Genomic DNA, 15,293 nt, shown 5'->3' with positions numbered 1-15,293 from the left:
TGGTGGTAGGGGTGGATGCCGATGCTGGCCATGTGGTGGATTTGGAGGTAGGAGGAGAGAGAGAGGGTAAAAGATTAACCAGGGCTATTTTAGTCATTTTGGTCGAGATTGATGTCATTTTGAAAGTTTAGGTATGAAACTGAATTAAAAAAAATGAGGTATCAAACTGATTTTAGACCTAAAGTTCAGGGTAGTAAACTGAATTTTTTCCTATAAGTAACAGAACCAACTACTAATATGTTGAAGGAGAGTTCAGATATAGGACGTCTGTTAGAACATGATGCACATTGGAGTCTTGATCATAATTCATAAGTATGTGATACACTTTTGGAAAATGTTATTATGGTAAGTTTCTTCAGCTGTTGACTTGCTTTGCCAGAACTTTGCATATGACCGAATTTTGTAAGATGACAGGTTCCTTTGTTTTGCGTTGAAAGAAATTCATTTTATGAGTTGAGTGGTTACACTGAATGGACAGGAGAATATAGATTTCAGTTATGCATCCCAAGTTGTAATTCTAAAAATTGCGTCTAAGTGCTTGGCCTTCTCATCTTTTACTATTTGATGCTCCATATTCAAAATGATTTCAAAGCAGATAATTTATCGTTGTCAAGTATTGATTAAAGAAAAATACTTGCGTCCGGACTAATACATACGTGTGCTGTACGTGTGCATCTGAACTCTCTTTTATTTACATATTTTTGGTGATGTAAATCATTATCTTAACTGTTCAAAAGTTGAATTAACCAATAAAGATCACCTATGTAAAACAATCAATGTAAACAAAAATTGTTTGCTCAGCCGATTGCATCAAACAAATGGACAATTTTGGTGAAATTTAGCAGTCTCATGATCATCCGCCGACCAACCACCTACCCAAACTCTGTAATTACACCGCCACAACACACCAACCTCACCCAAGAAGCACAACCTCGTCACTGATCCGAGCACAGTACCACCAGGCAAAAACGTTACCTTAGACCTTCATTGCCGGATCTAAAGAGCACGGTATGTTTATGAAGCATAGATGAAATCATAACTTTGTCAAGCCGCCTGGAAAAGTTGATTTAGCCTCACCCTGGAAACACCAGAACCCTTATTTGGACACCCATCCAGCAACATATCCGAGATCAAAGAGGCCGGAGGCCACACACAAACATAGACGCCGCTGGACGAGTTGGTTTTATAACTTAGCGTCGTTGCTGGCTTTAGGGTTTTGCGAGTGTTTTAGAGAGAAAGAGGTTTAGGGTAGGTAAAGTCAAGTGATCGATCGATCTTTGTTTTACGTTGTAACAGGATTTATGAATTAATTATTTTTAATATCTATATATGTAGTGATTCTTAAAGAAAAGAAAAAAAATTAATTCAAGAAGAAATTTTTCAAATGGTTCCCCAAGTTAAGCACATTTATTATTTTGACATCTCACTCAATTTTGAAAACTATGATAATAGTACCTCAACATTTAAACCCAATCTAACATTAGTTCCATCAGTGATTGACACCGTTAAGTTGGACTTTATCCATGAGCAAAATTGTCTTTTCATGTTTTTCCTCCCCAAATCTTTTCCCTCTACAAACATTTTCCTCCAGAATAATGTCCCTTTTCCGATCAGTATCAGAATTTGTGATGAGCCATGTGTTGGCTGTATACAAAAATTAGAGACATCTAAAAATTATAATACACTATTGGCCATTAATATCCATAATTAAAAGAAGCTTTTACAACCCGGCCACTAGTGAGAGAAAGAATCATCATTGATTAAAATGCATTTTGTATCAAATACAGAAGTTTATGAACTATGTTACACAAATGTGGACACACGACACGACGACACGGACACACGACACGACGACACGATATAACTCAAAAACTGAGTTTCCAACACGTGTCGCGGTGTCCATGTCTGTGTCCGTGCAACATAGTTCATGAACTTCTGTACTTGATACAAAATGCATTTTAATCAATGTTGATTCTTTCTCTCACCGGTGGGTTGCAAAAACAGTTTTTAATGATGGATATTAATGGTCAATGATGTATTATAATTTCTAGATATCTCTAATTTTTTTATGCAGCCAACACATGGCTCACCACAAATTCTGATACTGATCGGAAAAAAGACATTATGCTGGAGGGAAATGTTTATGAAGGGAAAAAATTTGAGGAGAGAAAACATGAAAAGGCAATTTTACCTATAGATAAAGTCCAACTTAAGGTGTCAATCATAAAAGGAACTAATGTTAGATTATGTTTAAATGTTGAAGTACCATTATCATAGTTTTTAAAATTAAGATGTCAAAATGATGAATGGGCTTAACTTAGTACACCATTTGAAAAATTTCCACTTGATTCAATTCCTGAGCTCTTGAAAAAATAGGAAGTTCATTGCCAAAAAAAAAAAATTAGGCTGTTGGGCCGTGGATACGACCGACCCAGGGTAACAGTATAAAACTATAAATGCACAAGACCCACCGACCTAGGGTTTCTAAAAGAAAATAAAGAAATCCAGAAAGAAACGAAAGAAAACAGAACCAGAAGAAGCCAAAATGAACAGTAATGGAGGTGGTGACGGTGCCGCACAGGGAGGTGAGGTCGCCGGAGGTCAAGGAGGTGGATTCGCCGGCGCACAGGGAGGTGGTATAGGCGGCGCTTACGGAGGGACCGCCGGAGGTCAGGGACGTGGGACCGCCGGCGCACAGGGAGGAGCCGTCGCCGGAGTTCTTGGAGGTGGGGTCGGCGGCGCAAATGGAGGGGTTGCCGGAGGTCAGGGAGGTGGGGCCGCCGGAGGTCTGGGAGGTGGGGTCAGCGGCGCTCATGGAGTGATCGCCGGAGGTCGGGGACGTGGGGTTGGCGGCGCACATGGAGGGCTCGGCGGCGGTCGGGCAGCTGGGGCCGCCGGAAGTCAGGGATGTGGGGCCGGAGAATTTACCTGGGTGAAAGGTCTAAACGGTGCGTTGGGACATCTCAAGGGGGCGTTGGTGACCGTCAATAACGTGTTGACCGACATGGAAGGCGATGAGAGTGGTAAGATACGGAAGGAGTGTCATCATGCAATCGTAAGGGTGAGAGATTTGGATAAGGTATTGGGCTCGATCATTAGAACATTGGCCCAGCCTGATCATGAGCTGAACAAGAAACTCATCTTCCCGGGCCTGGTTCAGGCCTTCTATAAAGAAGCTCTCGCGGTTTACCAATATTCACACGACATGGACCGGGTGACTCTTAGCCAACCCAATCTCCGTTTCCCACCCAGCTTCCGGATCCTTTTAGCAGGGTTCAGTAGAATTCATATGGCAATGGCTGTCTTTCATCACCTTCTCAACAGTGTGGAGAACAATATGCCGAACAATCTGCCGGGTCTCACCTTGCAAAAGGCCGCTATGATGTTGCAATTCACCGTTGTCATCACTCGTGCCACCGCTGATCTGCACCTGAATGATGGGTATGATCCTTCTCAAACTTTTCTCAAACCTGGTAACTCTACTGAATGCAGGATTTATCAGTCCCTGCATAAACAAAGCCCAACACAACATCTTTTATCAGGTTGTATGCTTATGTAAAGATAGGGTTACAGGCACATGTTTATTTGAAGATAGGTTAAATGCTAATCCTAGCAATTCAGTTATTCCTAAATGTACCTAGCACCACAGAACAAATAACATAAACATAACTGCCGCGGCTGCATAATCTCTCACTGCCAAAATACATGATATCTATTTCATAAAAACTTCGAAGCAGCCTATATCTTTTGACCTGTTTTGAGTTGAATTCATTTGTTTGTTTGGATTCTTTAAAACCTTGTAACCTAGAAAAAGCTACAAAGGTTTTATCATTATTTTTAACAGTGCAAGCTCTTAAAGCAGTACTCTTAAAGCATATACATGTCCTTGACTGTTACAATTTATGTTAGGTTACCTGAAGGAAATGCAAATGGTCCTGCTGCTGGAGGAATTGTCCATATCGCATCCAGATATCTCGAAAGATTAAGGCTGACAGAAGATGTACTGTGGGTTGCGCACAGGAACATTCACGGCGCCATTGATGATATACATGTGGCCCGTAAACAAAAGAATCTGCCCATTGCTGTCAAAAAGGCTGTCAAAAATGCTGTGAAGTTGATGCGGAACTCGAATAGTCAGATGCCTAGCCTAGTTGAACAAATGCATGATGCAGGGAACCATATCCGTGGGAGAATAAATTTCCAGGCACATGATCATGGAACCCAGATCCTCCGTCCATTTCATGATCAAATGCATCAGATATGTGAGAGGGCTGAAGCCATTCACCAATCTGGAGCCAGTGTCCACAGTGGTCTACTAGTCTGCATTGAGAACCAAATCCTTGGCCTAGCACAGACCACGATTCAATGCAATTTGGCTCAAGTCTATCTGCAACTGAGTAAAGTTCTACTGGCCACTCAGGCTTTCGCTGGTCTGCTGAACCCAGCCGCTGATCACTAGTTCTCGCCAGAATATTGTGATAGCTTCCTTGGTCTTCGACAATACAAATATCATGATAGCTTCCTAGCATATAATAGAACAAAGCTTCAACATAGTTAACGAAAAATTGGGACTCTTACCAGATTTTGGAGTTCAATTCTTGTGATATAATTTTGAGAACCAAATTGCTTTAGCTTGTTTGTCTTTTTTGTTTTTGGAAGGTGCTTTAGTTTGTTAACCCTCATATAATTCCAGTAAAACACTACAGATCTAGCTCTTGAAATCATACGTTTGTTTTGTTCAAGCATATGTTTTTGAGAATGAACAAGGCAATGACTATTGGCAAGAGTTACAGAAAAAAATCTACAAAAGTACATCGTAGTATCACTACTATGACTAGCTTTTTTATACAAAGGCAAAAGAATAAGACATGAAGGCAATATGGGTCTGTATGGTTGTACCTCATTAGACCAAAATTTCATTCTCTTTTTGTTTTCTTAAGTTCAGTCACTGTCAGAGCACTTAGATGAAATAACTCATTTATCTTAATCAAGTAAAGACGAGCATTTTACCATTAATTTTCAGCTGTCTTGCTCCTAAACATCACTTATTTAGTTCTTGTCATGGTACCAGATATTCAGAAGCGTGCATACACAAGTCTTCTTAGGATGAACGAGTTAGCTTCTTCTTCGGAAAAAGATGATTGTGAGCAATAGACCTTCTACAGGAATATCCTTACCAAACGATCCTGCAAAACAGAATCCTCATTAATCAAATCTTAAAAGTTAGACTGCTTAAATTCAATCAATGTTGTCTTTTCTTATTTCGATAATATAAATTTCATAGTAAGCTTCCTAGCAAATAACAGAAGGAAGCTTCTAGATAGTTTGTCATCATATTTAGGAATAAGAACAGAGACAACTATTCCCAGGTTTTGGAGTTCATTCATTTTCCAATGATTCTGAAAACCGGATCGCTCAAGTTCCCTAGCCCAAATCTAATTCCCTCCAGATATAACTTTTGAGATCGTATGTTTGTTTCGTATCCTACCTAATCTTCTAACCTAGAAACAACAACAATGAAACTTCAGACCAAATTTTTTTTTTTTTTTTTTGTTGTGTGTGACTGTTTTGGTTCTCAAAGCAAGACTAATAAAGCAATATGCAAGTTCTTAACTATTACACTATCTGTTAAGTTCCCCTACGCAAAACTGGCAGAGTCAAAAAGGCTACATGCAAAACTCAAGTTGCTTCCATCTTAACCAAGTAGAGATGTTTACCATTAAGTTTTCGTGACTGCTGCCTCTAAAGCAGGATTGATCTGTGGCATCTGTCTGACATAGCAGACAAAAAATTTTCAGTGATTTTGCATAAACTTGTTAAGCGACGACCCTGAACATGGTCAAGACCAAATGAGTTCAGGATAAAGAGTATGTTGATGCATTACTCAGGAAGAATAAGATACAGAAATAAATAAATCTATGCCTCATTTCTTAGTCCTGAAATAAATATAATAGAAGATCAAATTCATATCTGAGTACTCACAAATATAGGGTGTCAGTACAACTTAGGCATGTGAGAAGCATGTAAAAATCAGTATCCCAAAAACAAAAAACTTCATCTAAGACATGAAAATAAAAATAAAAAATAAACACCATTACTCTTCGAGCACTGCTGATGCCTAAAACCTATATACCAAACGTATTTTTTCAGGAAAGGGAGTTGACTGTGATGGGATCAGTTATGATGTGCAAATGGGTCCAATGAGTGATGCAGGAACAAAGTCTGACAAAGATCCATGTAAAGTCTAACCATGTTTGATTTTCCAAGGGTATACCTTTTAATTTTCCAGAATCAGATCCCACAGAGCTGCATATAGCATGGTATCTGCAGCCGTCCAACATCTTCGAGAATTCAATCTTCCTATTCGGCTGAACCATTCCTGATCAGGACATTACTCACCGACCTGTTTAGAGCAAAACAATAAGAACAATGACAAGAAAAACCAGATTGAGCAACACTAAAAGGACCACCCAGCATTGAAGGGATTTACTTTTTCCATACTAACATGAACTCAAAACCAGATTGATATATAATCTGTTAGAATTACATAGATAAATCAATTAGCATCAAATTGCCAGATCCAGAGAAGAATAGAGCGATGCAAAGGACCATGTAATACAAGATGGAGCGATGCAAAAGGGATATAGCAATAGTTACATAAACACAACAAAAACAAAAACAAAAACAAAGAAAACCGAGGTTCGCAGTACCAATTCAAACCGGTGATTGAGTTCGAAGTCCAACCGAAGAGAGGTAAACCGGTGATGGATAGGAAAAGATCAAGAGAGAGAGGAAGAGAGGCGGCGGTTCTCAGGTCAAGTTTTCTGTTTTATTTGGTAAAGAGAAGGAGAGGAGCCCGTCCTAATTAAGGACCACCTTGTATTTATTTTTTTAGAAGAAAAATAAATTACGACGAGGAGTCTTTAGTCTTCTAACACAACAAGAATTTAACAGTAAAACCATTTAAGCTTGAAGAGGAACCTCATCGAGCTACTTTAAAAAAAAAAAAAGGAACCTCATCGAACCAACACTAACAGTAAAACCATTTAAGCTTGAAGAGGAACCTCATCAAACTACTTTAAAAAAAAAAAAAATGAACCTCATTGAACCAATACTTCGGCGAAGAAAGAGAATGACCCACAGAGGCAAGAGCATCTATAAAAAAATTCGATAACGTGAAGGTATGGGAGAAAGATATATTGATGAAAGAATCAGCTAGAACCTTAACATCTCGGATTAGCAACTTGAGCTTCCAAAAAATACCACAAAAACCTTTGACACAAGATGATAAAGAACGAGTCTCTTTCTACTTCAATTTGATGACAATTGCGACTTTTAGCAGCGAGGAGCCCATCTATAAGAGCAATACATTCAGCTTGCAGAACTGAAGAATTGTGTAGTTTCCGCGTACCTGACACAATGGGAGAGCCAGAAGAATCTCTGATAATAAAGCCAGCAACCGACGAGCTGGAAGTTACTGATCCATCAAAGTTCAACTTGAACTAGTACCATTTAGGAGCTGGAGGAATCCATCTAATAGCTTCTTGGACAGTTGGAGAATGACTTCTTGTTGGCGAGATGATAAGCAGAGCTGATAGCAGTTGCAACATGCACAATAGCTGTAGGGGTGACTTGAGCATAACGGAAGATGATATTGTTTCTAGCCTTCCAAATCTACCAGCACACCATCAGACTATCTTCAATAGTGAGAGACTGACCATTCTGAATAGTAGAGGCCAACAACCCTCAAATTAGAGAAAGAGGAAGGATTAGGCAAGTGATTATCAATATCCCACACAACAGACGTCACCATACAGGCTGAAAATACGTGATTAATGTCCTCAACTCCTAAACCACAAAGAGCACAAGTGCCTCAATAGAGTTCATAAATCGAGCCAAAAAGGCTCTAGTTTTTAATCTGCCCCTAATTAGCAACCAAGAAATAGGGGGAATATTTAACTTCCAAATCTTTTTTAATAAATCAGCCTTGGAAGGAGCAGGCAAGTACTTGAAGACAAATCCAGGCAAAGGGATCATGCTTTCCAAGAATAACCATGTGAAGATAGCAGGATACATAGATGCAGTGGGCTGGTTCTATGACTGATAGAAGGTCCACTTTAGGTTACTTTACGTTTGTGGGAGGTAACTTAGACACATAGAGAAGTAAGAAGCAAAAAGCAAAAAGTGGTTGCTAGATCCAGTGCAGAAGTTGAATATAGAGGAATGGCTTATGGAGTACGGCTTCGTCACTTAATGAAGGACTCAGGATTCAAATCTGAGTATGCTATGAATTTGTATTGTGACAATAAAGCCGCCATTGATATAGTAAACAATCTAGTCCAACATGACAAAACAAAACATGTTGAAGTTGATCGACATTTCATCAAGGAGATGTTGGAGTCCGAAACCATTAACATGCCACATGTGCCTACTGAAGATCAACTTGCAGATATTTTGACCAAAACCGTTTTTGCAGAAGTGTTCCACAACTCACTAGACAAGTTGGGTATGCGAGACATCTATTCCCCAATTAACTTGAGGGGGAGTGTTGAGTTAGCTGCTCCATTCAAGCAGCAAATCCGGACTACTACTCCAACAACTGACATAATAAGTTGTGTAGTTAATGCAACCATATTGCATGACCTTTGTATCATCTTTCATACATAGCTCTTAGCTCTACTATTGTATTACCTTTCACACTTAGTGATAGTTGTACTGTTATATTTATACAGTAAAACCTCTATAAATGAATAATGTCGGGACCGTGGAAAGTTATTACTTTTAAGGGGGTTATTATATTATTCATTTATCGATAAATGAATATTTATTGCTTTATAAAGGGTTTTGTTGTTAAGAGTTTCCTTAAATTGTTAAGAATATCTTTAATATTTCATAATAGAAGAAAAATGCAAATGACTATATATGGAAATTTTGGGAATAACCAGATTGTGAAGTTAAAATTGTTAAGAGTTTCCTTAATTTGTTTATGAACATTATTTATTTGTTATTTTATGTATTTCATCAATTATTAATATTTTTTGTGATATTTTTAAATGATTAGATAATAAATTATTACTTTTTGTATTTGTTGGGACCTAAGGAGAGTCTTAAAAACTTATATCTTATGCATTTAACAAGATACCTAGTAATAATATGTACTGGTCCCAAGTTGGGACCGGAGAAAATTAATATTTAATTGAGATTATTGTTGCGGGAGAAATAAATTGAGAGAGAGAATTTAGGGAGAATAATCATTCTATTTCATTCATAGAATAAACCTTTATATATAGATGATACAATACATAAGGAAATTACAACATTGATATCAAATCATATTCTGATTCTACTTTGATTAAGACACACATTAGGAAATCTATTTTTCTTAAACAATTATTAATTTATCAAAGTTTAAATCATATTCTGATTCTACTTTGACAAAAGCACACATTAAGAAATCTATTTTTCTTAAACAATTATTAATTTATCGAAGTTTTACTGTATCATCTAGTTTGAACTATACCATATATGTTCTTGACATAAACTTAAAACCAGATTGATATATCATCTGCCACAGTTTTATAGATGAAGTTCAATTAATTAATTAGCATCCAGATGCAAGATCCAATGGCTTTACAGTCAAATCAAAAGAAGAATAGATTAATACAAACTGAATGCGCAGATCCGTAGACGACCACGGTCCCAATCTTATGATGCCTCTGAATATCTGAGATATAAAATCTCAGCCAGTAATCATGCCACAATTAAATTGGTAAAGTAGGGTCAAGACCGTAGTTGCTTACTCCAAAACCAGCAATTTTAAACATTGTTACTCTCTATAAGACGTACAATAACAAAACAGAACAAAAAGATAAAACAAAGTACTCTAATGAATAAACGTAACAAGCAAGAGAAACAAGTACTCTAAAGATCAAACCAAGCAAAAGCAAACAGTTCTGTGTTTGCTATCCAGGAGTCTTATTTGGTGCGCGCGCCACATAGGGCCTAAAATGTGAATTCAAAAAATCAAACTTCAATGGGAAAAGTTTCGTTCTTGTCTGCTGCTACAATGTTCCCTTAAGCACGAACACCTCTGTTAAGACTGACCAAACGAGTTGATGTATCCATTTGAGATCCCCTTCCAGATGAAGCAGACTGATAGCCAATCCTCCGTGAGCCTCCATGCGCAGCATCTTGATACCCTGTATGACCATATGTCAGTGATCTATAACCTGTACGCCTAGTGGTACCACCTTGTCTTCCTTGGGTGAAAGACAAGTTTTCTTGCCACCTGCCACTCATTGAAGTACTTCCAGCACCATAGTCTTGGCTGTCTCTATGCCTTGTAGACAATTCTAACCCACCACCACCTATCCTCAACTCTGTTGCCCTTTCATTGCTTTCTGCAAGGAATGACAGCTTCTCACTGAACTGGAAAGCTAGAGCCTGCAACCTAGTGTGCTCAATGTCATGAAAGACAATGCAACCTGTTGGCTGGTCCAAACGGGCATGGAGCTCTTCGTTCATGATCATCTGGCTAACAATGCTACGAGCCTTGGCCTCTGAGAGTTCAAACATGTTGGTCACTTGCTCAATGCTTACAGATTTATAGGATGGAGAGTAGGCGAAAAGGTAGGTCCTCAGAGCCGCCTCCTTGATATTAACATTGAGCATCTCCAGAACATTCTCACGATTCCTGAGGAGCTTCCAGACATGAAGAGAATTGATCACATCGAAAGCCTTTTGAGAGTCACCTTTAAGGAGGGCCATTGTAGCTGCAATTACATGGTCTCTAACAGTTTCAGGAGGTCCTATAAATGTTTGATTCTCAAGCAACCACCGGAATGCCCTACTAATCACCCTACGCTTTTTATTGGTGTTGACAGCTGCCATGTTAGGCACTTCCTGCAGCATGGCACATATCAGATGTACTGCCTCTAGGAGCTCAAGGTTGATGTGCATATGGTAGGGCCTCTGGAGACTTTCCTGAAATGGAGAGGAACATAAAAAATTAGCAAATTCAACTTCGATTATATTATCCATCTACAATAACATAGTGTGTCAGGACTATCAGGACTCTGGACAACAACAAACATCTAGCTTACAAAGTTTCTAAGGATCTTGTTCAATTTTTGCATACAGTTCATAAATGGAGTGAAATATTATACATATATCAGAATGAAGAACTACGAATGTTATGATTTAACTATAAGACACATAAATTGAAGACAAAAACATGTTAATATTTACCACAAACTAGTTGCAGAAGTACTAGTTGTAAATCCTACTGTAACAATAATTTTGTTTTAAACATCATGCAGTCGTGCATAAACAATGTAATTAGCCAATAGCCATTAACAACATACATTATTGAATATTGACAGTGAATTCAGATTGTATGCACATGGAAACCATACATGCAACTACTAAAAAAAATTAACTAAATGAAGAAAAAAAAGATCAATACCTGTTCAGGAGTCATCTCCTGATATCTACTTCGGGAGACGCCTTGTCCGAGCAACTCCTTCACTTTTCCACCTAAATAAAGGTCAGAAAGGCAGCTATGTCCTTCAGTAATTAGTCCACTTCGAAATGCACACAGACCAAGCTGTGCCATAGCCCTATTGAAAAGGATTTTGGATGAATTGTCCATCTGATGAATATTGTCTTGCAGGTGACTCTTTAGCAGCAAGTCACGGGAAGTATAGAAATCGTTATTGAGAGCATGATAAAAAATATCACAAAGCATTGCACGAGCTTTAGTCCGATCATCTCCATATTTGTATATGAGGGAGACAAGAATATCCATCATGGCCCTATTACTCTCCACAAAAGCAGGTCTCCGACGTACGAGCTCAGGAGTTTCAAGAAATACAGATGTAGCAGCTTGGGCTTCACCATTATCAGCACTTTCCCTCTGCTCAGCTAGTTTTCTCATGGCATCATAGACATCTTGAGGCTTGTAGTGAAGGAGTTCAACCTGCCTTAGGGCTAACTTTGCAGCTGCTTTGTAATCTCCAACTTGCTCCAAATATTCTTGAAAATTCTGAGCAAGAAGGAAAAGCATAGGCTCATCTCTAAGTCTGTCAATGTACTCGGTGGTGTGAGGGTCAAGACTCTGCAAGCTCTTGAAGAACTCATTATCTAGCCTTTCCACGAAACCCGCCAAGTTTCCATTGACCCAGATTGTCCCCTTATAATCAGCTCCTTTCTGAGATTCATTATCATCAATCTCCACTTTGTCATCAACACGAATGCTGGGATATTGCACTAGAATATCGAGAATAACAAGCATATTATGCACACTTTTTTTCCACACATGCGCAGGCATGTGACCATGGAGACCAGCATCAAATTGAGCAGAAACAATAATGAGAAGAATCTCAAGCTTCTGTGCAGGAGTCTTAGCGAACTTAGCCAAGAAAATAAGCTGCTCAACTAGCTCAAACCATCTCGTTCCCTTCCTTCCCCTAACAGCCACAACCTCTTTGTATTTCTTGTTCACAGTTTCCCATGTAACCTGACAAGGGTCACTCATGAACTGCTGCTTATCCAAGACAAGCTTACTCTTCTTACCAGATTTTCTCTCCCAACCATCCTCCTTTTCCCTCTTATCTTGGTTTTCCTCATGTTTAGGAACTTCAGCTTCACAGTTTGTTTCAACTTCTTCCTCTTCCAAAAACTCTTCTTCTACAGGATTTTCCTTGTACTTCTGAATCAAATCTTCATACTCCTTATTATTCTTCTTCAGTTTTTGTTTCATCGAGTTCAAGGCCTTGGCATTGGTGCTACTCATCTTCTTCTTAGCATCCTTATTCGCTAGAGCCTCCCCCACATTCTCCTCCAACAAAAAAAGCGCTCTGATGTACAGAGTTGGTACCTTTCCAGTTCGGTTGACGCGCATCACCTTCTCAAGCTGCTTATTCATCTTGTCAAAAGAATCCTGCATGCTCACCCAATCATTTATGTTCTTTGCCTTGTTTATCTTGTCAAGGGTAGCACACATCTCCTCGAATCGCTTAGCTTTCCCCGGCTTTACCACACGCTTTTCGCAATCAGAGTTATCATCATCGTCACTTTCAATCACGTATTTATTCTTGACTTTCTCGATGGTATCCGGGTCCTCATCTGTGAGCACAATCTCATCTTCTGAATAGTCGCTGTCGCTGTCGCTCTGATCACCATGAATAACACATCCCAAAAAGTTACAAAGACAGATTTATCAACACATAATATGCTTCTAAATTCTAGCATTCAATCGAAATACCGAAACCATCAGAGTAATGAACAAAACTGAAATATACTAACCTGGCGGCCAAAGAATTTCGAAGTAGAAGCCATTGTGTCGTAGCTGAAGCAAATATACAAGCGAAAAAGGGTTTGATAATCGGTGTAGTACTCGTAGAATATATCCTCTGTACGTTCAACACAAACAGCAACATGCATATTAGAACCTTGTTTCATAAACCCTAACAGTAATGGACATGAGGAAAGCAAAACATGTATTCTCAAAAACACAGAATCATGGAGGCGTAGAGAGACTTACGGTGGGCGGCGAAGAGATGGAGGCGCTTTGCTTTGTTAAGCAAAAGGGAGGAAGTTGTGAATTGAGAGAGAATCACAGTCGATTAAAACTAGGATTTGGTGGGGGGGCGTAGGAGTATTTAAAGGTGTGAATTTCTTGGATGCCAAGAAACACCTTTTCGTCACGTATACGTTTTGTTTAAGTCGCCGCCTGAAGCTCCGTTTTGTATAGAGGGATTTTTTTCCCTCGTTCTGTTCTGTACTAGATAATAATGGTGATTAATTCCTTTTCTTCTTTGGTCTTGGGCTGTCACTTAATGTGGTCATTCAGTCACAGGAAAAAAAAAAACATTTATTATTGGGAAAAAAAAGAAGACATTTTGACAACATTTTGATACATATGAGGTAAAATTTCCTCCTGCAGTCCAAACCAATATTCATCATATACTGAAGCCAAAAATTCCTGCTGTGACTATACTAATGAACAGGGCACAAGAGTCCATCTTTTCCTAAAATGGATTCTTTAACCTCACTGTTCTTCGCTGGACTGGATAATGGACTCTGTTAACTGACCAAAACCCTACTCATATGAGTACCAGCATCAAAACTAGGTGAGAATTAGTGTTTCCTCCCCACTTTAAGTGCAAGTAGTATTACGTACCTGTCAGAATCTAATTACGCACAAGACCCAGGACTGTAGATCTGGAGAAAACTCTAATATCGGTAATTCAACCTAGGACATATACTTGAATATCAACCGAGTAACTTGTATCAAAGAAATTATAGAAATTATAGAATCTGTGGAAAAGCATATCAGTTCTCTTACATTGAATATAGTAAAACGACTACAGCTTATTCACAAAATGTACACTTTCAATCGAACTATCATGTTTTAGAACTCCAAGATACTATGGTGGCAGACAACTATTTTGTAAATATCAGAATCAGGTCCCAAATCTTACATTTTCTCAAAACCAGAACACAATTGGTACATGACACATATCCCATAATACCCTCTATATATGTCAACCTGATTAAGCTCGAACCAAAACCTAAAATTTCTCTTCTTCCAAAGGCTGATAATCCCTAACTTACCTTTTCAAGCCTTCACATTTGCCTTGCCAATCTATACATCTCATCACCAATATCTTACCGAACTCATGTTAGTTAAGCACCTCAGATCAATTCAAAAAATATGAGTGTATGATTAGGCCTTGCTAGTTATCTATTACTAATAATAGAAAGAAAATAGTCTGATCTCCACTTCACCATATGCTTTACCATATATCTCTATTAATAAAGAAAACACACCTCAGGTTTTTTCAAAAGCCATTCTGGAGTTCTGGTTTATTAAAATGTTAGCAGAAGGAAACATGGTTTAAAAAGAGAAAAAAATCTACAGTGGTGAATGACTGAACTCAGCTGTTTAAAAGCAACAAGTAAGAAACCAAACTTACAACGAGACAACATTTTGGCGTAAAAGGAAAAAATAGGGGAACCAAGCCCAAAATATGTGAGCAAAGACATCATATCTAGCAGTTACAACCCCACCACTACCAGGACAAGCACTTTAGCCGACGAAAAATTTTCGTCGGCCTGTTATCTTAATTCGTCGGCTAAGATCTTAGCCGACGAAGGCTCGTCGGCTATAGTGTCGTCGGGAAAAGCTCGTCTGTGATGACTTTAGCCGACGAAATTTTTTTTTTCGTCGGCTATAGTCCCACAGTTAGCCGACGAAAAACAATGTCGTCGGTTTTTTTTACCTAGACTTT

At 38.7% G+C, this 15,293-nt stretch overlaps 2 protein-coding genes across 2 annotated transcripts; one reads left to right on the top strand and one right to left on the bottom strand.

Annotated features, from left to right (window-relative positions):
- Window positions 1–2,545: 2,545 nt before the first annotated feature.
- LOC101314491 lies at window positions 2,546–4,459 on the top strand. The gene is made up of 2 exons (XM_004305502.1): window positions 2,546–3,441; window positions 3,910–4,459. The coding sequence occupies exons 1-2, from the start codon at window positions 2,546–2,548 to the stop codon at window positions 4,457–4,459; spliced, it is 1,446 nt and encodes a 481-aa protein (XP_004305550.1).
- A 5,615-nt stretch (window positions 4,460–10,074) lies between these two features.
- Window positions 10,075–13,443, bottom strand: LOC101314204 (eukaryotic translation initiation factor 3 subunit C-like). The gene is made up of 3 exons (XM_004305501.1): window positions 13,306–13,443; window positions 11,465–13,171; window positions 10,075–10,983 (listed from the first exon to the last, which is right to left on the bottom strand). Exons 1-3 carry the CDS (start codon window positions 13,441–13,443, stop codon window positions 10,075–10,077), a joined length of 2,754 nt encoding a protein of 917 aa, XP_004305549.1.
- Between the last annotated feature and the right edge of the window lie 1,850 nt (window positions 13,444–15,293).

The sequence above is a fragment of the Fragaria vesca genome, linkage group LG6, assembly GCF_000184155.1.
Source record: "Fragaria vesca subsp. vesca linkage group LG6, FraVesHawaii_1.0, whole genome shotgun sequence".
NCBI classification, from domain to species: domain Eukaryota; kingdom Viridiplantae; phylum Streptophyta; class Magnoliopsida; order Rosales; family Rosaceae; genus Fragaria; species Fragaria vesca.
This window is presented reverse-complemented; position numbering and strand designations above follow the sequence as displayed.